The 24,008-nt window shown below is 42.7% G+C and overlaps 1 protein-coding gene across 2 annotated transcripts in view; it reads left to right on the top strand.

Moving 5' to 3' along the window:
- The first annotated feature begins 419 nt into the window (after positions 1-419).
- The window catches only part of gdpd5b (glycerophosphodiester phosphodiesterase domain containing 5b), a 29,450-nt gene continuing 5,861 nt past the window's right edge, over positions 420-24,008 (top strand). Inside the window, exons 1-8 of one of the 2 annotated variants that reach the window (XM_089013051.1) lie at positions 420-821; positions 9,541-9,713; positions 15,366-15,469; positions 20,064-20,157; positions 20,258-20,317; positions 20,576-20,674; positions 21,863-21,956; positions 23,001-23,146. In XM_089013051.1, the coding sequence (XP_088869177.1) occupies positions 9,597-9,713; positions 15,366-15,469; positions 20,064-20,157; positions 20,258-20,317; positions 20,576-20,674; positions 21,863-21,956; positions 23,001-23,146 (714 nt within the window). In that variant the 5' untranslated portion in view covers positions 420-821; positions 9,541-9,596. The remainder of the gene's footprint in view (positions 822-9,540; positions 9,714-15,365; positions 15,470-20,063; positions 20,158-20,257; positions 20,318-20,575; positions 20,675-21,862; positions 21,957-23,000; positions 23,147-24,008) is intronic. The other variant, XM_089013052.1, reaches the window with a different exon arrangement.

Here is a 24,008-nt window from a genome sequence, read left to right as displayed (position 1 = left end):
TGAAAACCGTACTGTAAAGGGGTTAGAGATTTTTTGAAGGCACCTCGTATATACAAAACACACAGCGCATGCAGAGGAGGCAAGGGTGTATTCATGGCCTTTCGTATAATCTTATCTCTCAAAGTCAACACGATTTTATTTGATGGACAGTAAACACTCTCCTTGGCTCCTCGCCTGTGAAAACTGTTGTATTCACGAACCCTCGGATTTCGTGCTATAACGAATTCACGTGACCATAAAAATACGACTAGTTGATAATAATAAAAATGAAATCCAATACAAATATTTACTTGATTAGTATACTGTGATTTGTACGAATCCAGTTAAACCAAATCGTACATATTTCATTGAATTCGGATGAGAAGTATAAAAACTTGGGAATTTCGATGTTCATTGAATGCGCTGGCCGTCCGGGAGTAAAGTCAGTTTGGTGACGCTCGACTATGTTGCAGGAGAACAGCAGATAAAAAAGCACCCCCACGCTCCTACCTTTCAGTCTTTTGAATTGTTTGGTCAAAGGACAACACGGCTTCCGACGAGGAAGGATAACATACGGTTAACGTAACGGGAGGAAGCTTTGCAGGGCGAACGGCGTGAAAGAAAACCCGTTCTTTTTAGCTTAAAAGGAAAGTGCTCGTGCTGCCCTTTTGCCTTATTTTGGGAATGTGGGGGGTCTACGGTCAAATGTAGCACTTTTACCAGCCAAACACATGTTGTCTCCTCTTTAAAAAATTGTGGGGTCCTCTCTTTGGGAAGCGGGTGGAAAAGAGCTGTCAAATTCCTCTGACCTGGGAAAAAAAGTGGTCGCACTCCGCGGACAGGTGAGTAATGTCTCCTGCACTTGCCACTATGATTCATTTACAAGCGTTGTGTTAATTTATGTTCCACTTCTGAACGTCACACCCTCAAATTGACATCTACCGTTCCGTGTACGACTGTAAAAATCTTCTACATACAAAAAAACTCTACACCTCCTTTGTTTCTGGTATTGTTCTCCTGTAGCATTTACACTCCACCCTGAGATCGAAAGCTACACTCAAAAAGAGTCGTGTCATTTAATGTTCTTGCGCGACTTCTGTCTGTTAATTCCCCTGAACAATGACAACTTCCTTTGTAAGACAGTATTTAACTGTCGTTTTGTGGCATCTTTATGTCAGGGAGCTAAGTCAACGTGAGTTCATGAACTTCATCTCGACACAAATAGTGTTCTCCCACCGTCTTTTGTCAACTGAAGAGCATCTATTACTCGTGATTTTTGGTTTTCGCAGCAGGGCGAATGAACTTTGAAAATTCCCATACATAATGTCAAACACCTAGTCAGTAAACAATAACAGTGCAGCACAGCTGTGTTGTGGCTAGGAATGTACTGTGTTTTGCTATCGCAATCATGTCGTTTGACTTTTACTTTATGTACTCGGCCCCCAAGAGGATTCAACAGGCAGTCGTGTCCTGAAATTCCCATTGCTCAAGGGCCATCCAAGCAGTGTCCTTGAAAGAATGAACTCACTAACAACTATCCAGGAACCAGTTTAACCTGCAGCAAGTCACTGAAACTGAAATTAGTACCTTCAAGTACTGAATGTATTCGTTATTGTATTGCGCTATTAAAATGCATCTTTAATTTGAAGTAAGTGAAGGCCTCTTTGGTAAGATGTTGAGGGACCAAGAAGCAAAGCAAACGCGGGTGGTCTCTTTTTTTTGGCGCGCCTTTCCACAACAATGGTTGCCATCATGTCCGTGCATGCCACGAGTGTCTTTGTCAGCTGTTTGCTCTCCAGGCCACGCTATCTGCTGTTCAGTTACCTCCCGTCAACACCAAAAAACATCCTTTGTCCAACACTGAACAGGCAGTCACGGAGAGAACTTGCTCTACCATTAACCCAAATTCAGTCACACCTGAAAAAATAGACACGTTACAGTCAAACCTCGGTTTTCGAATCCCTTGGTTCTCGTCCAATTCAGTTTTCAACCAAAAATGTTTTTTTATGCCCCGGTATACGACCAAAATTTGATTCTCAACCAAACTGAGCGCACCAGAATGCACCACTCTACTACCCTCCGCTGCTGTTTTTGGTATTATTATATTATTATTATGGTACACAGCACTGAATCAGCCCTCATAAAAATCACGAACGACCTTCTCATAGCAGCAGATACCGGCTCCCTCTCAATTCTCATCCTTCTTGATCTATCTGCGGCCTTTGACACAATTTCTCACCCCATCCTGCTCAACCGACTCTCCACTCTAGGCGTGACACACACCCCACTCAGTTGGTTTCACTCCTACCTCACTGGCCGCTCACAGTTTATCCAAATTACCTCATTCACTTCACGGTCCTCCCCTGTGTCTTCTGGTGTGCCCCAAGGTTCTGTCCTGGGGCCCCTTCTCTTTATTATATACCTTCTTCCCCTTGGTGATATCTTCCGCAAATTTGGAATTCATTTTCACTGCTTCGCGGATGACACCCAGCTCTACCTCTCCAGTAAACCCGACGCCTCTCTTCCACCTGCATCCCATACACTTTGCCTCTCAGAAATCAAATCCTGGTTTTCTCATAACTTTCTCAAACTAAACAGCGAAAAAACTGAACTTCTCCTTGTCGGTACAAAATCCACCCTTCACAAAGCAAACAGTTTCTCTCTCACCATTGACAATTCTACCGTGTCCCCCGCCCTTCAGGTTAAGAGCCTGGGTGTCATCCTTGATAGCACACTATCTTTTCACTCCCACATAAATAACATAACCCGGTCTGCATATTTTCACCTCCGCAATATCAATCGTCTCCGTCCCTCTCTCACCCCTCACACCACTGCTATCCTCGTCCACAGTCTCGTCACCTCCCGTATCGATTATTGTAATTCACTTCTTTTCGGGGTCAATCAAAAATGTCTCCATAAACTCCAACTAGTCCAAAATTCCTCAGCCCGGATCATCACAAAAACCCCCTCATTTCACCACATCACTCCTGTCCTCCAACAGCTCCACTGGCTCCCTGTTAAACTCCGTATTGAATTCAAGATACTTCTGTTTACATTTAAAGCCATCCATAACCTTGCCCCCCCCTATCTGTCTGACCTAATTCAAATCTCCGTTCCTACTCGGGCCCTCAGATCCTCTTCCTCCCTCCACCTCTACACGCCCTCTGCCCGTCTCACAACGATGGGGTGCAGAGCTTTCAGCCGCTCCGCTCCTAAACTCTGGAACTCACTTCCACCCAACATCCGCAACATTGACTCCCTTCCTACTTTCAAATCTCACCTGAAAACCCACCTCTTTAAACTTGCTTACATGGTCTAATTTATTATGCTGTTTTATTATTTATTGCTTTATGCATGATTTTACTGTTTTGTGTGTTGTCTTTGTTGTAAAGTGTCCTTGAGTGTTCAGAAAGGCGCTTGTAAATTAAATGTATTATTATTATTATTATTATTATTGGACTGTTGTTTTTGCATCGTTCATGAGCTCATAATCATGGCACCAAAGAAAGCAAGTGTAAGTGTTAAACGTGGTGAATAAAAGAGGTAAATAGTGTGCAATATGCCAGTACCGTTTTAGAATAATAGAAAACACAGGAAGCAGAGCTGGAGGTAGCGGAGATGAAGATGTTGAGGTTTTCTTTGGGCGTGACCAAGTTGGATAAGATCAGGAATGAATATCAGAGGGACAACTCATATTAGAGGCTTTGGAGAGAAAGTCAGAGGTCACACTGAGATGGTTTGGACATGTCCAGAGGAGTGAGAATGACTACATCAGGAGAAGGATGCTGAGCCTTGAACTGCCAGGTCGGCAGGAAACCGTGAGGAAGACCTAAGAGGAGGTTTATGGATGTTGTCAAAGAGGACATGAAGGTAGCTGGTGTGAGAGATTAGGATGGACAAAACCTGTCACGTTCCGAACGAGGCAGAAAGCAACTGACTCATCTGAACGAATTGGGATGTTTGGATCCCCAAGCAGGCGACAGAGACAGAAGATCCTTGCAGAGTGTTTATTTGCACAACAAATCGCACTGGTCTAAAAACAGGTGAATAGTAAAAAATAAACAACACTAAAACACGACGAGTAGGAGGGCAAGGGGAAAACCAACCCACCTAAAAGCAACTCGCACGCGGTGGCGCGAAAATAGGCACAATCCCGAAAGAACGGGTACACTTATGGGACGCGGGGAAAAACCTCGGACCGGATGAACACGCGCACCGAAGCTGAGAAAGTCCAGGGTACGGGCAAGATATGAGGTGAACATCAATAATCCGGCACTCGTGAGGTGACCGTGACCCGTATAAATACACAGTGACTGTTGATGATGGAATTGATGGAAGCGGGGAGGCGCGGCCCGCCCTCGGCTGTCAATCCGAACGTGACAAAACCAGATTACATGGAGGACACTGATTCGCTGTGGCGACCCCTGAAGGCAAAACCTGAAAGGTTAAGAAGAAGTTTTAGAATGGGAGGACTGTTGGTGGCATTTCACGGTCATCCCTGGACAGCTCTGGGGCAATTGTGTTTTTTGTGCCTGTAATGGGCAGCATCTTCACAGCCCTACTTCGTTCAGCGGAAAAGTCGGTGCTGTTGGACAGTCTGCGGCTGGATGGGTGCATAGCTTGAGGAGCCCGCGATGAAAAGAAAGGAGCGTCAGCGCAGTGCGCCAACGCGTATGTGGAACTGTCACGGCTTGTAATTGAAGCGGATATATATGGGACAGAATATGTGAGACAATCTGATCCACTGGTGAAAATGTGATCCACTGGTGAAACGGATGCTTTGATCCTCTCCTCTTTCAGCTAAAGCTGCTTCATTTAACAAAGAGGGCACAGAAAGTGCTTAAGATTGAATGACTCTCTGTGTCTTTGTTTTGTCATATTATTTGTTATTTCGTTGTTTTTTTGTTCTTTTGACTTCTGGATGGTGCCGCGAGTGTGGCTGCCTTTCCAGCAGTTCCTGTATTTTGTTTTTCAATTTCTTTCTTTCCTTTCACCTTCCATTCATAACTTTGCTGCTTTGAAATGTAAATGTATCCACTGCGAGACTAATAAAGGTATCGCTGTAGTTCCGTAGAATGGACTTGAAAATGTAATGGAAGCTCTTGTCCTTTGGAGCTTTGGTCCTTTTTTATGTCAAGTTCCCATCATGTATGTGACACTGGCTGCATCCTTTTCCAAAACGTCTTATGTTTTGATCGTTTAATAACAATGTGGAACACAAGTCAAAACAAGATGAAAGAACACACACCTTGGCAGAGGGGGCTGCCCGAGATACTGTCGCCGAGTGATTGATGCAGGAAGTTAATATCAGCGGGAACACAGTTATGAATGGAACATTTTGGGAGCAAATCATGTCAACACAATCAATTAGGGCCTTGATGAGAGGTGATTTTTAAATATTTATAAAAAGATGGAGATCAAAATCTGATGAAATTTGTTGCTCAAAGTGATGTGTCTGTCCCATTTTTTGGTATCATTTCTTTCATAATGCCTTACCTGTTTGGTTTTTATTTCTCTCGTTTTAGTCTAAAATGTAGTCTTATGTTTCACAGTGCTTTTAAGAACAAGGGATGGATTTTGAACTTTCATTTTAAATAGGCCTACCAAAATAGAAATTTGTTCAATAGCAGAGGCTGACATGCCTTTATTAGGGCTCGTTAATCAGCGCAGGAGGGTACATCAAATCCAGAGGACAGCAGCTCAAGATATGAAATATGGGCATATAAGGCCACAATGAGTGGTGATGTTTTATCCTTTTTTTGTTTTTGTTTTCCTCTCAGTCATTTGAATCGATGCCGCCATTGAAAACAGAACTTCCCCGAGCCAATGGAGAAGGCTCCATAATATGTGGTAGACATTATTTTTAACTCGAAAGGAAAACAAGAGAGATTTTTTTAAGTCTCCGCCTACTCGTTTCATCCCGGGAAGGTTTCGCAAAGCATGACGCTGACTTTGGCTCTGTGAAAGTGGGTTGCGGTGGCACTTTGTCAAGATCCTTACCGCATGAGTCTTGTGTGGTCTGGGGTGTGCGTATGTGTGTGTGTGTAGGGAGTCGGGGGTGGGCGTGTAATGGATGTCTGCCGTCAGCCAGGAAGTATCGAACTGAGCATCTTTCCAAGCAATCCACCCTCTCGCTGTCAATTCTTGTCATACAAAAATGTCGCCAAGTTTGAAGGTGGAGGTTATGCCCTGGATGGCATCATGACCTTGTAACCGCCTTCCTGACAAATAATAATAAATAATAATAACAATAATAATAATATTACATTTCATTCATAAGCGCCTTTCAAAACTCTCAAGGACACTTTACAGTCACAGGATATTTTTTCTGTGGGTGAGCAGCGGCAGCCACATACAAAAAGCCACAACCGTAACACAACACAATGCTGATAATATCCGATAATTAAATGGAGGCCTCCTGGGATACCTTTTAGGTGATGACCCATCAGATAGGATGTCATTAGACTGAGTACATTATAACCGCCCGGGTTGGCGCAGTGGATAGTTCAGGACAACATTTGTGTGCATTTGGGACTGTAATGGACTGGGTTATACTGCGCGTGTGTGTGTGTGTGTGTGTGTGTGTGTGTGTGTGTGTGTGTGTGTGTGTGTGTGTATGTGTGTGTGTATATATATATATATATATATATATATATATATATATATATATATATATATATATATATATATATATATATATATATATATATATATATATCTATATCTCAACCACCCTAGATAGATAGATAGATAGATATATATCTCAACCACCCTATATAGATAGATAGATAGATAGATAGATTCATTCTTGCAGTAATTGTGTGATTTATGAACGACATCTTTCACCGTGACATCTAAATGGTGTCAAGCGTCTTGGTCTGCAATCTCTCAGCACCAAACAGACTTTAACAGCTCTGATGCGAGGGGCTGTCATCACTTGTTGTTTCAATGGGCTTGATCGCTCGTGTGTCACTAATCGACTCCCTCTCAGTTGCTTTCTCTTGCCTCCTGGCTCACTCAAGTTGCCAACCAGGATGTGACGCGACTCCCATTTGGTATCCTTTTCGCATCCAACCAAGCGTCTGAGAACATTTACAAAATGAACGTACTCGCATGAAACATCACATGGTCTTAAATTGTCATAAAAATAATAATAAGTGCAATCTCGGGCAGATGGAATTCCATTCCAACGAGCAGGTCTAAACACAGCCCTTTCTCTGCTCACTCGATGACTCATTGCTGTTTGAAAGCTCCAGATCCGGAGACGGCCCCCCATTCGAGTGTATTTCCCCCACCGTTCACTTCACTTATGCCCCCCAAAGGTCGGAAGAAGACCCCTTGTTTCCTCATTGTGACTTTTCCAATAAGAAGGAAGCGAAGCAGCAGAAAAGCATTTGCCAACAGCTGTCTCACGAGTTCTGGCAACCCTTAACAAACGTGAATGATTTGTCAGATTCCCTTATCCACCATTCCGAGCGTCAATGGAGAGGTTCATCAATCAATATTTTCACTTCCTGATTGCCCCAATTTAGTATAGTCTGGAAATGCATGTGATATCCTCAAGATATCGCAGAGAGGCTTGAATTTGACGACAGTGAGGTAAAAATCTTAGCTAAAGAAAATCGATGGTTTGAAAGTGGAGTAAAAGAAGCATTTTTTAAAACAGCAAAAACCTTCACTGAATCGCCATGGTGGTTTCAGGTTTAATTTAGACCGTGCTGACCACAGACTTCTTAGGCCGATAGATACCACGTTGGATTCATCATGCTAATGAGGTGAAAACAAAGCCAGGGATAGAACTATAGATGTAATCAGAGCGGAGAGGTAATCAGATTGGCTAATGAGGTGAAACCAGAGCCAGGGATTGAACAATAGAGGTAATCAGATTGGCTTCAGGGAGTGTTCCACTCCACCCCCAACCTTAGAGCAGGGACCTATCAGAACAGGGGTCCAGCTCAGGAACCTATCAGAGCAGGGGATGGCCACAGGGACCTATCAGAGCAGAGGTCTGGCAATGCCACTTCTGTCCATTAGGGATATATGGCCTGGGTTATGAGCACAACTTTAGTTCCCTGACGAAGCTCTTCGGATGATAAGCGAAACGTCCGATACCTTCAAAGAAGTACAGATGACGGCTGAAGAAAACTTTTTCTCGATGAACCACTCCTATATGACTGAGAGCCTACACAGATCAAGTCATGTTTATGGATGGTGTCGCAAGACATTTAGATGGAAAAAAAAATCTTGTCAATCGATCCTGTCCTGTTTTTATGCTTGTCGTGTCATTTTTAATCCATTCAAATCTGAGTTGACTTGATTCACCACTCAAGAAATCGATATTTTTTTGTTGAAGCGCTTAATCGGATTTGATGGAGAACCGACATTTTGGGATTGATCAGTGAAGGTCACTAAAATGTCAGTCACAATGTAATTCATTTTATTTTTATTTATTTTTTACTCCAGTCCTGAATTTTTCACGCTGAAATGAAGAAAAGCAATTCACTGTTACATGAAAGAGACGTTCTAAATCATTATTTTGTTTTATTTATTTGCAACATGGAAAGTTGGTGGCACTGTGTGGCACCCCTTACTTATGTTGGTTGCAGTTTTTATTTTACGTGGTCCGAAATGTTCCATCAAACATAAGTAAAATCATATTTTTAGGCGTGGACCGTGGCGAAAATGAATTTGGCGGCCAGATATTCAAGATAAACACAATCCAAGTTGAACTCCGACAATGTCATCGTGATATATTGCAATGGTATAATTTGTTTTCCGAGAAACAGGGGACCAACGGTGTTGGTGACTGTCGCGTTTGAGGGCTGCAATATGTGGATATTTAAAGGGCTGGACTCCCCTGGTGCTTGTATCGCAAAGTCAACTAAATTTCATCTCGCGGCCATCAAAAGTAGTTCATTATTTGTCACTTTTGAAATTGTAGCATAACAACAGTGATTCAAATTTACATTGTGGTCATCTAATCCTAGGATACGTCCTGCATGTTCATGAGCTGGCTTCATGACACCTACGGCTGTGACCCGCCCACACCGGAGCAGTTGCGCTAATAACAGGAAACACACCCACTGCAGCCCGAGTTAATAAGCAGCTGCCCGGAGTTTAGACGGCGTGATTGCAGCAGGAAGCGTTATCACGATTCTCAGAAATATTTGAATCGCCTAATAGACCCTTAATTACCCATCTAGGCCATCGACGGACGATTAGATCACAGGAACGAGGTGTTTTACCCACCTGTGAAAGTGGGTTTTATACAGGTGCATATACAGACATAAAAGATGTGTGATTTATGTACTGTGTGCTTTGTTGCTCTCGAGATATAAACAGCGCGTGACTCTTATTTTTCAGAGCACATTAACAGACACTGTATGAATTGCTCGACTCGCAATGTTTTGTTTCGTGGGCTTTTTTTGCTCAAAGCAGATGACTGGCCGACTCAAATCAGAAAGTCGGCCTTACTTTTTACTAATATCATTCCAAAACCGACGAGGCTTGAGAGATTTAAATGTAGTGTATGTGATACGTTATCCTCACATTATGTTACAGGATCCATCCAGCCCGTGAGATGTTTGACTTGTGGAATCAGGACTGACGGAAGGAGCATGGTCAAACACCAACCCCTCCAGGTCTATGAGCGCCAGCTGTGTTTATCTTGCATCACCGGGATCTACGGTTGCCGCTGGAAACGCTATCAGCGCTCCCACGATAACACCACCAAGGTAACCCCTCCTGTCACCCCTCTGGGTGTGAGAATCCTGACAGAGTACTTGGATGTGCCACGTTGTTGCATCGGCCCCTTCCTGAAAAATCTTTGATTGACAATTTGGCATGCATGGATCCATCCATCCATCCATCCATCCATCCATCCATCCATCCATCTTTTCTGATCTGCTTGATCCTCACAAGGGACCCCTTGAACCGCTTGCCAGCCAGTCCCAGGGCACACATAAACAAACAACTATCCACATTCACCCTCACACCTAGGAACAGTTCCGAGTGTCCGATTAACTTGCCATGCATGTTTTGGGAATGTGGGAGCAAACCGGAATACCCGGAGAAAACCCACGCAGGCAGGTAGAGAACATGCAAACGAAACAATGGAAAGCTGGAGCCAGAACCGAACGCTGCTGCACTGTGAGGCCCACTTCCCCACATTCAGCAGTGCAGGAAGTGAAAAGAGAAAAATACCTGAATGAATGCTGAATTTTGCAATCTGTTGTTGGTTGGAATCCATAAGTGCGCGCTGGACATCCTCAGGGACCTTTTGTTAATTAGCTTCTGAGTAAACGTGTTGCCGCTGCTTTCAGACATTGACCTTCATACTGCAAAGGTTTTTGTTGGATCACAATACAGGAAGCAACCACATCGAGTCTGGGCACTAATCAGTCACCCATGTAAATTTGATGAATTCTTGCTTACTTTCTTTTTGAGTTGCTTATGCCTCAGCACATTTTCAGACAATTCACATGGTCATACACTGCTGTGTATCTTTATGCAGGAATGTTCCATGAGGCATTTTTTTCCGGTCACATGCCATCATAAATATTACTCCCGCTAAGGCATTTATTGGGCCTTTTCTTTTGGCTCATCTCTCTCCATTTGGACACTGGGGTCTCACAGCGTGAAGCCTCACGTTCAATGTCCACACTCAAAACGCACTTCAATGCATACCATGAATTTCTTCTTGCCCGCATGTGCACTGTGGACAAGTATAAACCTGAAAAAACACACACCCGCAAACTCACATGGGGTCAGATCCTGTCAACTCGACCTGTCAAGCAGATCAACAATACACAATTTATAGCATCCATTAAATCTCCAAAGAGAAAGAGACAGAGAGAGAGAGAGAAAAAGTGACAGAAAGACAGAGAGACAGCGAGAGAAAAGTATGGAAGGTGCTTCACAATAATTTATAAAGGCATTGATTCCTCGTCTCCATTGTACAGGAAACCGGACACCGTGTAGCTCTCTTTCCTGTTGCAAGTGATAGTCCTCTCTGGTCAACAAAGAATGCTGAGTCAGCATTCTTTCTTTGGGGAGCTCATTCTTTCTTTCTTTTTTGTACATTCGAAATATTTGCCTTTTACTGAGCACTTTTGTGGGACTCTATTTTGTATAATTGAGACTTTTTAAATTACAGGCCATTTCGAGACCATTTTTATTTTTGGAAAAACTGCCATTTGGAAAAGCTGCCTGGACAGAAATGTTATTCACCATTTTCACATTCACACAAACTCTCTGAGCATTCCTCGTAACACGGTATGTCAGGAAGGCCATCGGTGAGCGTGAGTGTCCAAACGACATCTTGAACGAGCCCCGGAAATAAACGAGGACCAATCAAGAAGGCGTATCAGTTGCCGGTAACTGAACCTGAGTGATTCATGGGGTGCGTGAGAAATGAGAATCTGATGCTGAGACACTTGAAGACGCATTCATAACTCATAAAAAGATGCTCTGCCTCTTTTGTTTTCCTTTTTTCATCCCACCCATTCCTGACCCGACGCATCAGGTCAGCATTATGTCCTCGGCGAGTCTGTTTAGGTGTGAACGTGTGTGTGTGTGTGTGTGTGTGTGTGTGTGTGTGTGTGTGTGTGTGTGTGTGTGTGTGTGTGTGTGTGTGTGTGTGTGTTCAAGGGCTTTGTAGCTGTCAGTCCCATGTCACACAGTGCAAGCTGATCCGCTGCTCAGTAATAATTGAAAGTATTTCCATTTTGCCAGTCTTCAAAATGGAGTCTAACACACACACACGCGCACACACACACACACACACACGCACACACACACACACACACACACACACACACACACACACACGCACACACACACACACACACACACACACACACACACACACACACACACACACACACACGCACACACAAACGCTCCAAAGAAAATGCTTTTAAAAAAGCAGCAACAATGCTACTGGTCTGGCGTCATTTTCCTCTGTGAAAGGTGACGACTGCAGAACCAAAATAATCAGAATCAGAATCATCTTTATTGGCCAAGGCATTTGTCTTTGGTAGAACACGCTGCACGAGTATCATCTAAAAAGTATCATCTAAAAAGTATCATCTAAAAAGTAAAGGATAAAGGACATGACAAATAATTATGGAGGACACTCATAAAGGCTAATCTAATCTTATCTAATTCCTTAATGCAAGTGGTACCTCTCAGGAACAACTGAAACAATGAGAAAGGTTTCAAGCAGAGCTAAAGTGATAAGCAGTAGAATAAAATATGCTAACAGTTGTACAGTTGGTGCAGAAAATCAGTGAACCATTTTAAAGTGATCAGTAGCTGTATTTGTAGTAAAACAAGTGTGCAATTATGCAGATGTCCTTGAGTGCCTCACAGTGTTTGGCGCTGAATATTATATAGTCAGTAACAGTGGTTGAAGTGAGTTCAGAGCTGGAGCAACAATGATTATAACTGGATGCTGTTCCACAGGTTTGTACAAAATTCCAAAAAGGGGGAAGGAGCTGTTTAAATGTGTGCTGGATTTGGTGCGCATGGATCGGTGGCGCCTGCCTGAGAGGAGTAGCTGGAAAAGGTTGTGGGTAGGGTGCAAAGAGTCCAGTCTTTATCCGTTACAGCCAAGAAAAGCTTAATTTGAATGGATTCTATCGTGTCTTCATGAAAATCAAGCTCTTAAGGCACACAAATGTGCTTTTTTTTGGGGGGGAGGGTTCTTGCTTTAACTGATAAGGGAGCAAATAGAACAAATAGACATCGTTTACACGACCCTATCATTTTTAACAGACGAAAATGTGTATGCATTCTTTTCCATCTCCCGGGCGCTCTCCTTGCTCACACTCTTGACTCTGCCTAGTCCCAGTGATATCGCGGCATTGTAGTACGCCCCACGTGAAATTCCAGCGAGTTATCTGGAAACGCACAGGAATGTGACAAGATTTTGAGAGGTCAATTCCGGCCAAGATGGATGGTTGAAGCATCAAGCGATGTGCCTCGTATGTTCACTCCTGTCCTGCGTTGCTGATAATGAGTTCGTGAAATGTTGACAGTCAGCAGCAGAATCTGTTGAGGACAAATTGTCTTCAGATAGTTGCATGAATTTGCAAAAAAAAAAAAATGTTTTATCTCGCTTTGAATAAACAATGGACTTGAACTCGCTGTCTGCTAAATTACTCAAAAAAGGTGAGTGGCTTCTGGCCAGTCTAAATAATTATGTCATAGGGAGCAAAGCGGCCTGATGCAAAGAGATTGCAATACTCCGAAGGATTTATATGACACTATGTCACGGAGCACGCTAAATGCCAGCCAGGCAGAAATGATAATGTGATGTTCCAGGGGGCAGGCCGTGTCTGCTCAGCTTGCGCCGTGTCTGCTGAGTGAGCCGGGAAACAGGAAGAACGTGCTTCAATCACATTTTCAAAGCAGGCTCTTGTGTTTGATGTAGCGACCATCACCGTCGCAGCTCGCTACCAACAGATGTTTCATCGCAAAGGAGAAAAGTACCGCGCCAAAACTGGGTGTCATTTGGACATACCTTTTCTGGAGACAAATATGCCACAGAGCTGTTACGTCAGCTCACTGAGAATTTTGGGTGTTATTGGCTGCCTTAAAGGACAACCGACGTAACTTTTTTGTTTCCTACCTGACATCAGAAAAACGTTTTATAGCATCTAAAATACCCAAAACATGCAGTATGATATTTTTAGTCAAATGCAAAACACCAATAAAAATGACTTAAAGTGTCTAAAAAGTACTAAGTGGCCAGTTTCAGAAGGTCCCGCCCCCATGTTCGTGGTGTCACGGCAAGACGTCTTGCCTTGCTCGAGAATCAAAAAACAATGGCATCAGATTCGGAGAAGATGCTTTCTTGTTACTCATCCAGTTATGAATATGATTCAAGTAGTTCTGAAGAAGAAAGCATACACGTTTGCAATCGAATAAAGAATTTATTCCGTGTCATTTTGAGGTATCAGGGGTGGAAAATGTCACACCCAAAAAAGGCAGAAAGTGCCTGTTTCCACAGGCTGATTAATTCTTTACATGGATCTTTGTCGCCCTCGTCTGCCTCTTTGTGGTCCTACACGACGTTTTCAGACAAAGTACAGCAAAATGCATTGACGTGATGGAAGGACTGCTACAATATGTCCTTTTTTTCAGTCAGGGGCGTTCCTTCAGTGACGTAGGGTGAGGACTCGTCACCAACTCAAAAACAAGACCTCCGGAATATTCAGCGCGACTCATAAAACGTAAAATATAGCTATATGCGGTGGAATCTTTGTAAAATAGGCTCAGTAGAAGTTATTTCAAGCCATTTTACAAATTATGGACACAACTTGTCCGGAGACGTCGGTTGTCCTTTAAAGAGAAAGTCAAGGCCAGGATCATCCTTCCAATAGTTTTTTTCTATGCATTGCCCACTAGATTAAACCTGGCCATCCATCTGATTAATATTGCACTTCTGAAATATTAAGAAGCAAAGTCCGCTGATCAGAGTGCCATGTTCGAACTTTTGGCGATGCATAGAACAAATCATTTATCATACCATTTTTTTTTTAACTTCACTTCCCCTTTAACTCTGTTTTTCTTTTTCTTTGGCTTTTTTAATACCATCAAAAAAGAGTACTACTGATGGCATAAATAAAATGTGAAATGATTACCGTAGAACTAGAAATGAAACTTGTTTAACTCATTCACTGCCAGACGATGTGCAAAATTGTGTCCACTCCAGTTCCAGGGTTTTTGTCATTTTCACTCAAATTGCATGACCCACAGAATATTAAGTTTTAGGACTACATAGTCAGGAGTTATCTGAGGTGCAAGTGAGGTAGTCTGTACAAAAGGCGAATGCTACCCCCTCGTGGGAGGGAAAAACATTGCCAGAGGTTTGACCAGCGCTTGATTGGTGACCCCGTCCCCGCAAGAAAAAAAACAAAACCTGAAGAAATATGCCTGCCATGCATATTTTTAGAATGTGGGAGGAAATCGGAGTATGTACCTGGAAAAAACCCATGCAGGCCCGGAAGCGAACACAGGGATGAAAACACCCCCAGAAGAGAGTCAATGTATAACCATGCTTACGTCTGTCCGTCTTTAGCGCCAAATCTACACCCACATATACTTTGTATTTACCAAGTTTTGAAAGTGCATAAAAGAGCAGAACAGTAATTAATTAGCCGTGTTGGAAGTTTTAATGAGCAATGTGAATAAGGGAATACTCATTGAAAAAAAAAGGTTGTCAGGTCGGATTCACCGAACGTGCTTAACATAAAGCCCACATTTTAATTTTCACAGAAAGTTAACTTCTAAGTGGCTTTGACCCAGACAATAGGTCATTTTAGTTCCTACTGCATCACAAATAATTCCTCCCATGTTTTTTCTGTCGTATGTGTTCATAGTGGGAGTTGCTGTGGTCCCTCGTCCTGCTTTTCACCTTCTGCGCTCTGCTGGTCTGGTTCTACTTCTGGCTGGAAGCGCACAACGACTACAATGAGTTTAACTGGTGAGCACTCAGGTCTGCTAAGGGCCATGTTGTTTATGTCTCCAGTGCCACACGTCCGATGTCTCCAGTGCCACACGTCCGCTCTTATCAGGAGCTCAGACCCACATTTATTCAGAGCCGGCATCCCCCCCCCCAAAAAAAAGAAGTGCAAAATAAGCCTGCTTTTCCTCGAGTGCCGCATGCATAATAATGAGGCTGACTTAGCAGCAGGGGAGTGTCTTGGTCCATCTGTAGTGGAAATGTATCGACGTAGGGCTGCACATTTCGGTGCCAATGCAGCATCTCTGATGCTTGACAACCTGACATTGTGATGACTGTTTGAATCAAAAGGATGTGTGTTGGATGCATATAAACTGAGACAAAAATATTTTATGTGTGCATGCAGGTTATCTCTTAACATTTGAAATTTGAAGTGTTACATCGATTCACTTTGGGGACTAGTGTCCGTGTTTTTGTTTCTTTAAGATACCACTTTTTATTTCTCAAAATAAGTTTTCAAGCGAGTATTAATCTACAACATCCTTAAAGCTCCCTGCGGCCGCAATGGCTGCGTTCTCTGTGGTTGTCTGTGCTGGCTTTATTTCACCAATAATGCATCAACACGTTTGGGATTTGCTAGACGTCTGCCTGTGAGCCTCAGACTTTTTTTGCAAACAACATCTTCAATTTTCATTTCCACTCACAACCTGTCGACGTCGATGAGAAGGTTTCTTCAGCCGTCATCTGTACAAAAGTGAAGGTTTCGGACGTTTCGCCTCCTATCCAAGAGGCTTCGTCAGCGAACTAAAGTCTGACTGGTCGTATCGGCCCCATTTATATATCCCTAATGTCCAGACCTGGTGGCGCCGGACACAGCTATGATAGGTCCCTACTCTCAGGTTGGGGGAGGCGCGGGACCCCCCCCTGTGGCCCCACTGATTGTTCCTACATTCCTGACTAACGATTGGCCTATTACACCCACTCCCCCCGGTATCACCTCATCAGCATAACGACCCTCATCAGCATTGCGAAAGTTGCCTAACCTGTTTTGCCTGAGCAGGCTATTGTATGAACGATCCAAATTGAACCTCACACCACCAGACCGGTTTAATGAAGGATTTTGTTGTTTTATAAGAATCGCCTCTTTTACCCCCCTTTCAAACCATCTATGTTCTTTCGCTAAGATTTTAACCTCATTGTCGTCAAATGAGTGGTTAGTAGCTTTTAGGTGCAAATGTACTGCCGATTGAGGCCCACTAGTATTATCCCTGCGATGTTGATAAAGTCTTTTTTTGAGAATTTGTTGAGTCTCCCCAATGTACTGCTCTTTACAATTTTCATTCTTACAATGTATGGAATAAACTACATTACTTTGTTTTTCATTTGGTAGCCTATCTTTTGGATGCACTAATTTTTGCCTTAACGTGTTTATCGGTTTGAAATAAGTAGGAATTTTATGTTGCCAAAGGACTCTTTGTAATTTTTCAGAAACTCCTGCAATGTACGGTACTGCTACTCCTCTCCTTTTAGAATCTTGAGAATTATTGGTTTCGTTCGCTATTCTTTCTTTCTGACAACCTGGAACCTGAGGAAACTTTGGCATCATACGATGTGACTTCTCTCTTTACATCTGTCCCAACCCCAGCAGCAGTCTCAGTGGTGAGGACGAGGCTGCTGGCGGATGTTTCTCTGCATGAAAGAACCAAACTGAAACCGGATCACATCTGCCAATTATTAGAAATCTGCCTTAATACTACGTATTTTCAATTTCGGGAAAAATTTTATAAACAAATCCATGGTTGTGCTATGGGCTCACCAGTTTCACCCATAGTGGCTAATCTTTACATGGAAGAGATGGAGAAACAGGCCCTCACATCCTTCCCAGGGACAAAACCTAGACACTGGTTTAGATATGTGGACGATACTTTTGTCATAATTAAGAAACAAGAAATTCAATCCTTCACAGATCATCTCAACTCTGTAGACTTCAACATTAAATTTACTCGTGAGGACATTCAAGAGAACCAACTAGCCTTCTTGGATTGTAAAGTAATTATAAAAGAGGACAGAGCGCTAAAAACAGAAGTCTTTAGGAAGGCTACGCACACTGACCAATACTTACTTTTTGACTCTAACCACCCTTTACAACATAAACTAGGAGTTATCAGAACCCTCCAGCATAGGGCTAAACTAATACCAACTAGCACTGAAGGTAGAGAAAAGGAGTCAAAACATATCAGGAGAGCACTCACTAACTGTGGGTACCCTCAGTGGTCATTCAACAAATGTCAGAAAGAAAGAATAGCGAACGAAACCAATAATTCTCAAGATTCTAAAAGGAGAGGAGTAGCAGTACCGTACATTGCAGGAGTTTCTGAAAAATTACAAAGAGTCCTTTGGCAACATAAAATTCCTACTTATTTCAAACCGATAAACACGTTAAGGCAAAAATTAGTGCATCCAAAAGATAGGCTACCAAATGAAAAACAAAGTAATGTAGTTTATTCCATACATTGTAAGAATGAAAATTGTAAAGAGCAGTACATTGGGGAGACTCAACAAATTCTCAAAAAAAGACTTTATCAACATCGCAGGGATAATACTAGTGGGCCTCAATCGGCAGTACATTTGCACCTAAAAGCTACTAACCACTCATTTGACGACAATGAGGTTAAAATCTTAGCGAAAGAACATAGATGGTTTGAAAGGGGGTATGGAATAAACTACATTACTTTGTTTTTCATTTGGTAGCCTATCTTTTGGATGCACTAATTTTTGCCTTAACGTGTTTATCGGTTTGAAATAAGTAGGAATTTTATGTTGCCAAAGGACTCTTTGTAATTTTTCAGAAACTCCTGCAATGTACGGTACTGCTACTCCTCTCCTTTTAGAATCTTGAGAATTATTGGTTTCGTTCGCTATTCTTTCTTTCTGACAACCTGGAACCTGAGGAAACTTTGGCATCATACGATGTGACTTCTCTCTTTACATCTGTCCCAACCCCAGCAGCAGTCTCAGTGGTGAGGACGAGGCTGCTGGCGGATGTTTCTCTGCATGAAAGAACCAAACTGAAACCGGATCACATCTGCCAATTATTAGAAATCTGCCTTAATACTACGTATTTTCAATTTCGGGAAAAATTTTATAAACAAATCCATGGTTGTGCTATGGGCTCACCAGTTTCACCCATAGTGGCTAATCTTTACATGGAAGAGATGGAGAAACAGGCCCTCACATCCTTCCCAGGGACAAAACCTAGACACTGGTTTAGATATGTGGACGATACTTTTGTCATAATTAAGAAACAAGAAATTCAATCCTTCACAGATCATCTCAACTCTGTAGACTTCAACATTAAATTTACTCGTGAGGACATTCAAGAGAACCAACTAGCCTTCTTGGATTGTAAAGTAATTATAAAAGAGGACAGAGCGCTAAAAACAGAAGTCTTTAGGAAGGCTACGCACACTGACCAATACTTACTTTTTGACTCTAACCACCCTTTACAACATAAACTAGGAGTTATCAGAACCCTCCAGCATAGGGCTAAACTAATACCAACTAGCACTGAAGGTAGAGAAAAGGAGTCAAAACATATCAGGAGAGCACTCACTAACTGTGGGTACCCTCAGTGGTCATTCAACAAATGTCAGAAAGAAAGAATAGCGAACGAAACCAATAATTCTCAAGATTCTAAAAGGAGAGGAGTAGCAGTACCGTACATTGCAGGAGTTTCTGAAAAATTACAAAGAGTCCTTTGGCAACATAAAATTCCTACTTATTTCAAACCGATAAACACGTTAAGGCAAAAATTAGTGCATCCAAAAGATAGGCTACCAAATGAAAAACAAAGTAATGTAGTTTATTCCATACATTGTAAGAATGAAAATTGTAAAGAGCAGTACATTGGGGAGACTCAACAAATTCTCAAAAAAAGACTTTATCAACATCGCAGGGATAATACTAGTGGGCCTCAATCGGCAGTACATTTGCACCTAAAAGCTACTAACCACTCATTTGACGACAATGAGGTTAAAATCTTAGCGAAAGAACATAGATGGTTTGAAAGGGGGGTAAAAGAGGCGATTCTTATAAAACAACAAAATCCTTCATTAAACCGGTCTGGTGGTGTGAGGTTCAATTTGGATCGTTCATACAATAGCCTGCTCAGGCAAAACAGGTTAGGCAACTTTCGCAATGCTGATGAGGGTCGTTATGCTGATGAGGTGATACCGGGGGGAGTGGGTGTAATAGGCCAATCGTTAGTCAGGAATGTAGGAACAATCAGTGGGGCCACAGGGGGGGGTCCCGCGCCTCCCCCAACCTGAGAGTAGGGACCTATCATAGCTGTGTCCGGCGCCACCAGGTCTGGACATTAGGGATATATAAATGGGGCCGATACGACCAGTCAGACTTTAGTTCGCTGACGAAGCCTCTTGGATAGGAGGCGAAACGTCCGAAACCTTCACTTTTGTACAGATGACGGCTGAAGAAACCTTCTCATCGATGGACCACTCCTGTACGACTGAGAGCTTACACAGACGAACCTGTCGACGTGCAAGCAAGCGCGCTCAACATGATGACTGTTATTATTTTATTCATTTATTTTCTGCAGGTCCCTTTACAACCGTTCTGGCGAGTGGAGCGATGGCACCGTTCCAGTCTTGGCCACCACCGCCGCTGGCTTCACCTACATTGCCTTTTTAATGGTTAGTGCTTCCCACAAATATCCATAGTCATCTTCTGCGTGGCGTATATCCCCAACAGCAGCCTGTAGCCACTTTTGTGTGTGTGTTTTTCCTCTGCCAGGTTTTAGCCCTTTGTCACGTTGCTCTTGGCCAGCAGCTGAATTTACATTGGTTGCATAAGGTAACGTTTCAACTGTGATTTTTTTTTTTTTTTTTTTTTTTTTTTTGTCTTCCCGACAATGCGTCTTGTACAACATCCGACGGATGTGCCACATGGAGCGCCTGCTTACGAATGTTTCGGGGAGGTTATGAAAGCCTCTTTACGCAACAAATTCTGACTTTGGGTCGCGAAGAGGCCGCGGAGCCACTCCGGGTTATCTTGGGATACAGTAGATGTTTGTCCAGCTTTATTCTCTCTCTTTCCTCCTTGTCGTCACAGATAGGAGTCACGGCAGCTCTGCTGACGACTGTCGTCGGGGTGATATCCATAAATGAAACGTGGCAGCACGAGTGGGACATTATCCCCATCTCCTTGCAGGTCAGTTGACGGCAACATCGGAACGCTGAACAGCGACTTCTATTCGGTAAAGAAAAAACTCAATTTGCAGCTGATATCATCCATGAAAAGTATTTTGACACTACCTTAAATAAGTCCACTTGACAGAAAATGAAGGTGTCTCGCCTTGTATCCAAATTTCAACCACACTTGAACCTTTCTTCAAATTATGCTAAATCTCGAAGTTTTGCAGCGTTTTGACTTTGCAGACACTGCCGTAGATATTTCACCGTTTCATCCACGCCCACAAAAATGACTTTGTCTTGATTAGGTTTCAATCTATTATATAAGTATTTTGATTAAAAATTGTCAAGTTCAAATAAATGCCTTGTGTGAGGGCTAAAAATAACCCAGCAGTCAAATGATTTTCTTAAAATCACATATTCTGTAAATTGAGCTTTCATAATTGTAAAAATCAAGCCTTTGTCCGCGCTCTCAATCACAGTACATTTATCTGTCTGAACCCAAGCCATGCCACAAATTGGATGCTACTTCCACTCCCTGCTTATAGCCTCCAGTGGCTCAAATATATCCCATCAGGTCGTCTCTGGGCTTTCCACAACCACCACAACGAGAGGCACGAAGCCACCAGGAAACTCACCAATTAACAGGCTTCATCTTAACCGACAGCTCTTATTGTCAGCTCTTTGCTTGAGAGTTTTAAAACTGCGCAGTGTGGATTGTGGAATCCAGGCAAAATTTATTTTGGGAATGGGGGATGTTGTGGTAGTAATGGGCCTAAAACAGTAATAGGCCTAAACAACGTGCAAGTACAGTATGCCGGAGAACCAAAAAGGTGAACCATATTTTTTGTTTTTGTGAGGGAAACGGAACTCTTGCTGGACACCAAAATTCGTTAGTGGAGGGCCGTTTTAGCCATGTGCAAAATCAATCAAAATAAAATACAAATAAACAGTTTTAACCGTATATCAGGAAATTGCAGTCTATAAGTATGATCCGTATGTCAACTGGCCACCCAAGATGGACATGATTGGTCAGCTCTGTGTTAACTTTGAAGTAGTAGCTGTAATCGGTGTCCCCATGGGATCGATTCCACCCGAACTATCAAATTTTCAAGGAAATGCCTGGACAAATTGCAGCCATTATCTTTTCTCGACATCCGCTTGACCATTTGACGCATCCGCTTCTGCCGTCCTTGTATCCGTGCAGGCCACGGGCCCATTTCTGCATATCGGTGCCATCGCTGCAGTCACAGCTCTGTCCTGGATAGTGGCCGGGCAAGTCGCCAGGGCGGATAAAACATGTAAGTATGCAACACAAATTCAAAGTCGCTCTTGTTTTTCAGGACTCGCACACAGGACGTGTACAATGATTAACAGTGCAAAGACAGTGGCCAACGACCTTGCACCCATAAAGTGCCAGGTCATACGCATTCTTTCCGGCTCACCAATCTCAAATACAGGAAGGAAACCACGATTATTATTATGCGTGTCCACATGAATTTATTTTGTGTCAAATCAAACTATGCTCACATGGTCTGGAGACTTTAGATGTCATCTCAGCATTTGACGTAGTCTTATGTCAGTCCCACACACAAACTGTCATACAATTTCATCATTTCATCAGAAGAGAGGCCAGCCCATCATTATTGTTCAAAGTATATTGCGGACCTGAAATATTCTTTCTTTATATACTTTCATAATAAAGGCAAATCCAATCCAATCCATATGTATGTATATATATATATATATATATATATATATATATATATATATATGTATATGCCAGTGACGTGCGGTGAGGTTCATGGCTGGTGAGGCACTGACGTCATCAATGACGTCACCGCTCGTCTCTACTTAGTATTTGAACGGTAAATGTGAAAATTCAGCGATTTTGAAAAAAATCCAAAAACGGTGAAGTTAAATGGACAAGAACTTTAAAGTACAAATAACTAAATACATCTAACTGTTTAATTTGTTTTTTCATTTGATATTTCCATGACAGCTTTCCATGATGACAGGTGAGGCACTGCCTCACCTGCCTCCACTGACTGCACGTCACTGGTATATGCATATATATGGGTTGACACAAAGTTGACAAGGTCCTCCTACACACACACACACACACACACACACACACACACACACACACACACACACACACACACACACACACACACACACACACTCCACGAGCACCGCTGACCTTGAAATAAACTCCTCTCATACATTCTGCCGCAATTGCTCAATTGTCATTTGATTGTAAAATAAATTTCACTGCAACCCCCCTCCGATTCATGAATTTCGCCGATGTGGTTCCAAGAGTTGAAAAGTGTGCTATCCCGTAGCGTTCCAGGTGGTGGTCCTGCTCCTGTATCTCAGTTTGTTATTGAGTCTGTACGTGGTGCCGCTGTACATCGCTTCCCCTTGCATCATGGACCCCAGCAACCTCAGGCGCCGCCCCAATGTTATTGGTCACCAGGGTGACCCCATGGTGAGTTACAAATATACCCGAATAACACGACAAACATGTTTTCCTGTGATCAATAGCGAGGCACCTTGTGTTATATTATTTTATCATTAGGACTTCAAGATGGTAGCGCGAGAGCGTCTGCCTTTACAGCAGCTCCAATGCTTTTTGTTCTTGCTGCTGTAAATTGGAATTTCTCCATTGTGAGACAAGTAAAGGTTTTCTTATTCTTTTTCATCAACCACTCGGTCGATCCTGTTCCTATTTTTCTTCCTCTGCATGTCCCATCGCTTTTCTGGTGTTCATGACCTTGTGGTCAAACCACTAAAAATAACCTAGCAAGATCAGCCAAAGACAGCCCTTTTATTGCCTGAGAAATGATGAGGGCATGTATTTTGTGCACCCTCCGCCCTCTCCTTTGCAAATACCGGCATCATTGAAATGAACTGGAATAAAATAAAACAACACAAAATGTTGTCTTTATGAATAAACTGGAAATCCACATTGAGAAGGTGATGACACAATCCCTAAAGGCAATTCCAAATTGACAGTATTGCTTTTCAAGTCTGGTGAAGCTGGTTTGATACGGTGGCCCCCACACTCCAACCCCTCCAATGTTACACAACACTCAGATGGGAAAAGAGAGCCAACGTGTTTACATGCCAAAGAAAAAACACACAGCCTTCTATTTGCGATCGATCTTTATGGCTGACTTTCCGAGCGACTGTGAAAGCAAATCACATGACCGGGCTCGCTTTCCCCCAGGTTTACCCAATCGATCATAACATTCCTCCCATTAGTTTGTGTATAGTACGTGGGACATGAATGTTCTTTGTAAGCGATGTTTGGCGTGTGTGATCATATCGATTTTAACTAATTTATTTTG

This window comes from Hippocampus bargibanti, linkage group LG14 (genome assembly GCF_051943395.1).
Source record: "Hippocampus bargibanti isolate YZ-2025 linkage group LG14, ASM5194339v1, whole genome shotgun sequence".
Taxonomy (NCBI): Eukaryota; Metazoa; Chordata; class Actinopteri; order Syngnathiformes; family Syngnathidae; genus Hippocampus; species Hippocampus bargibanti.
This window is presented reverse-complemented; position numbering and strand designations above follow the sequence as displayed.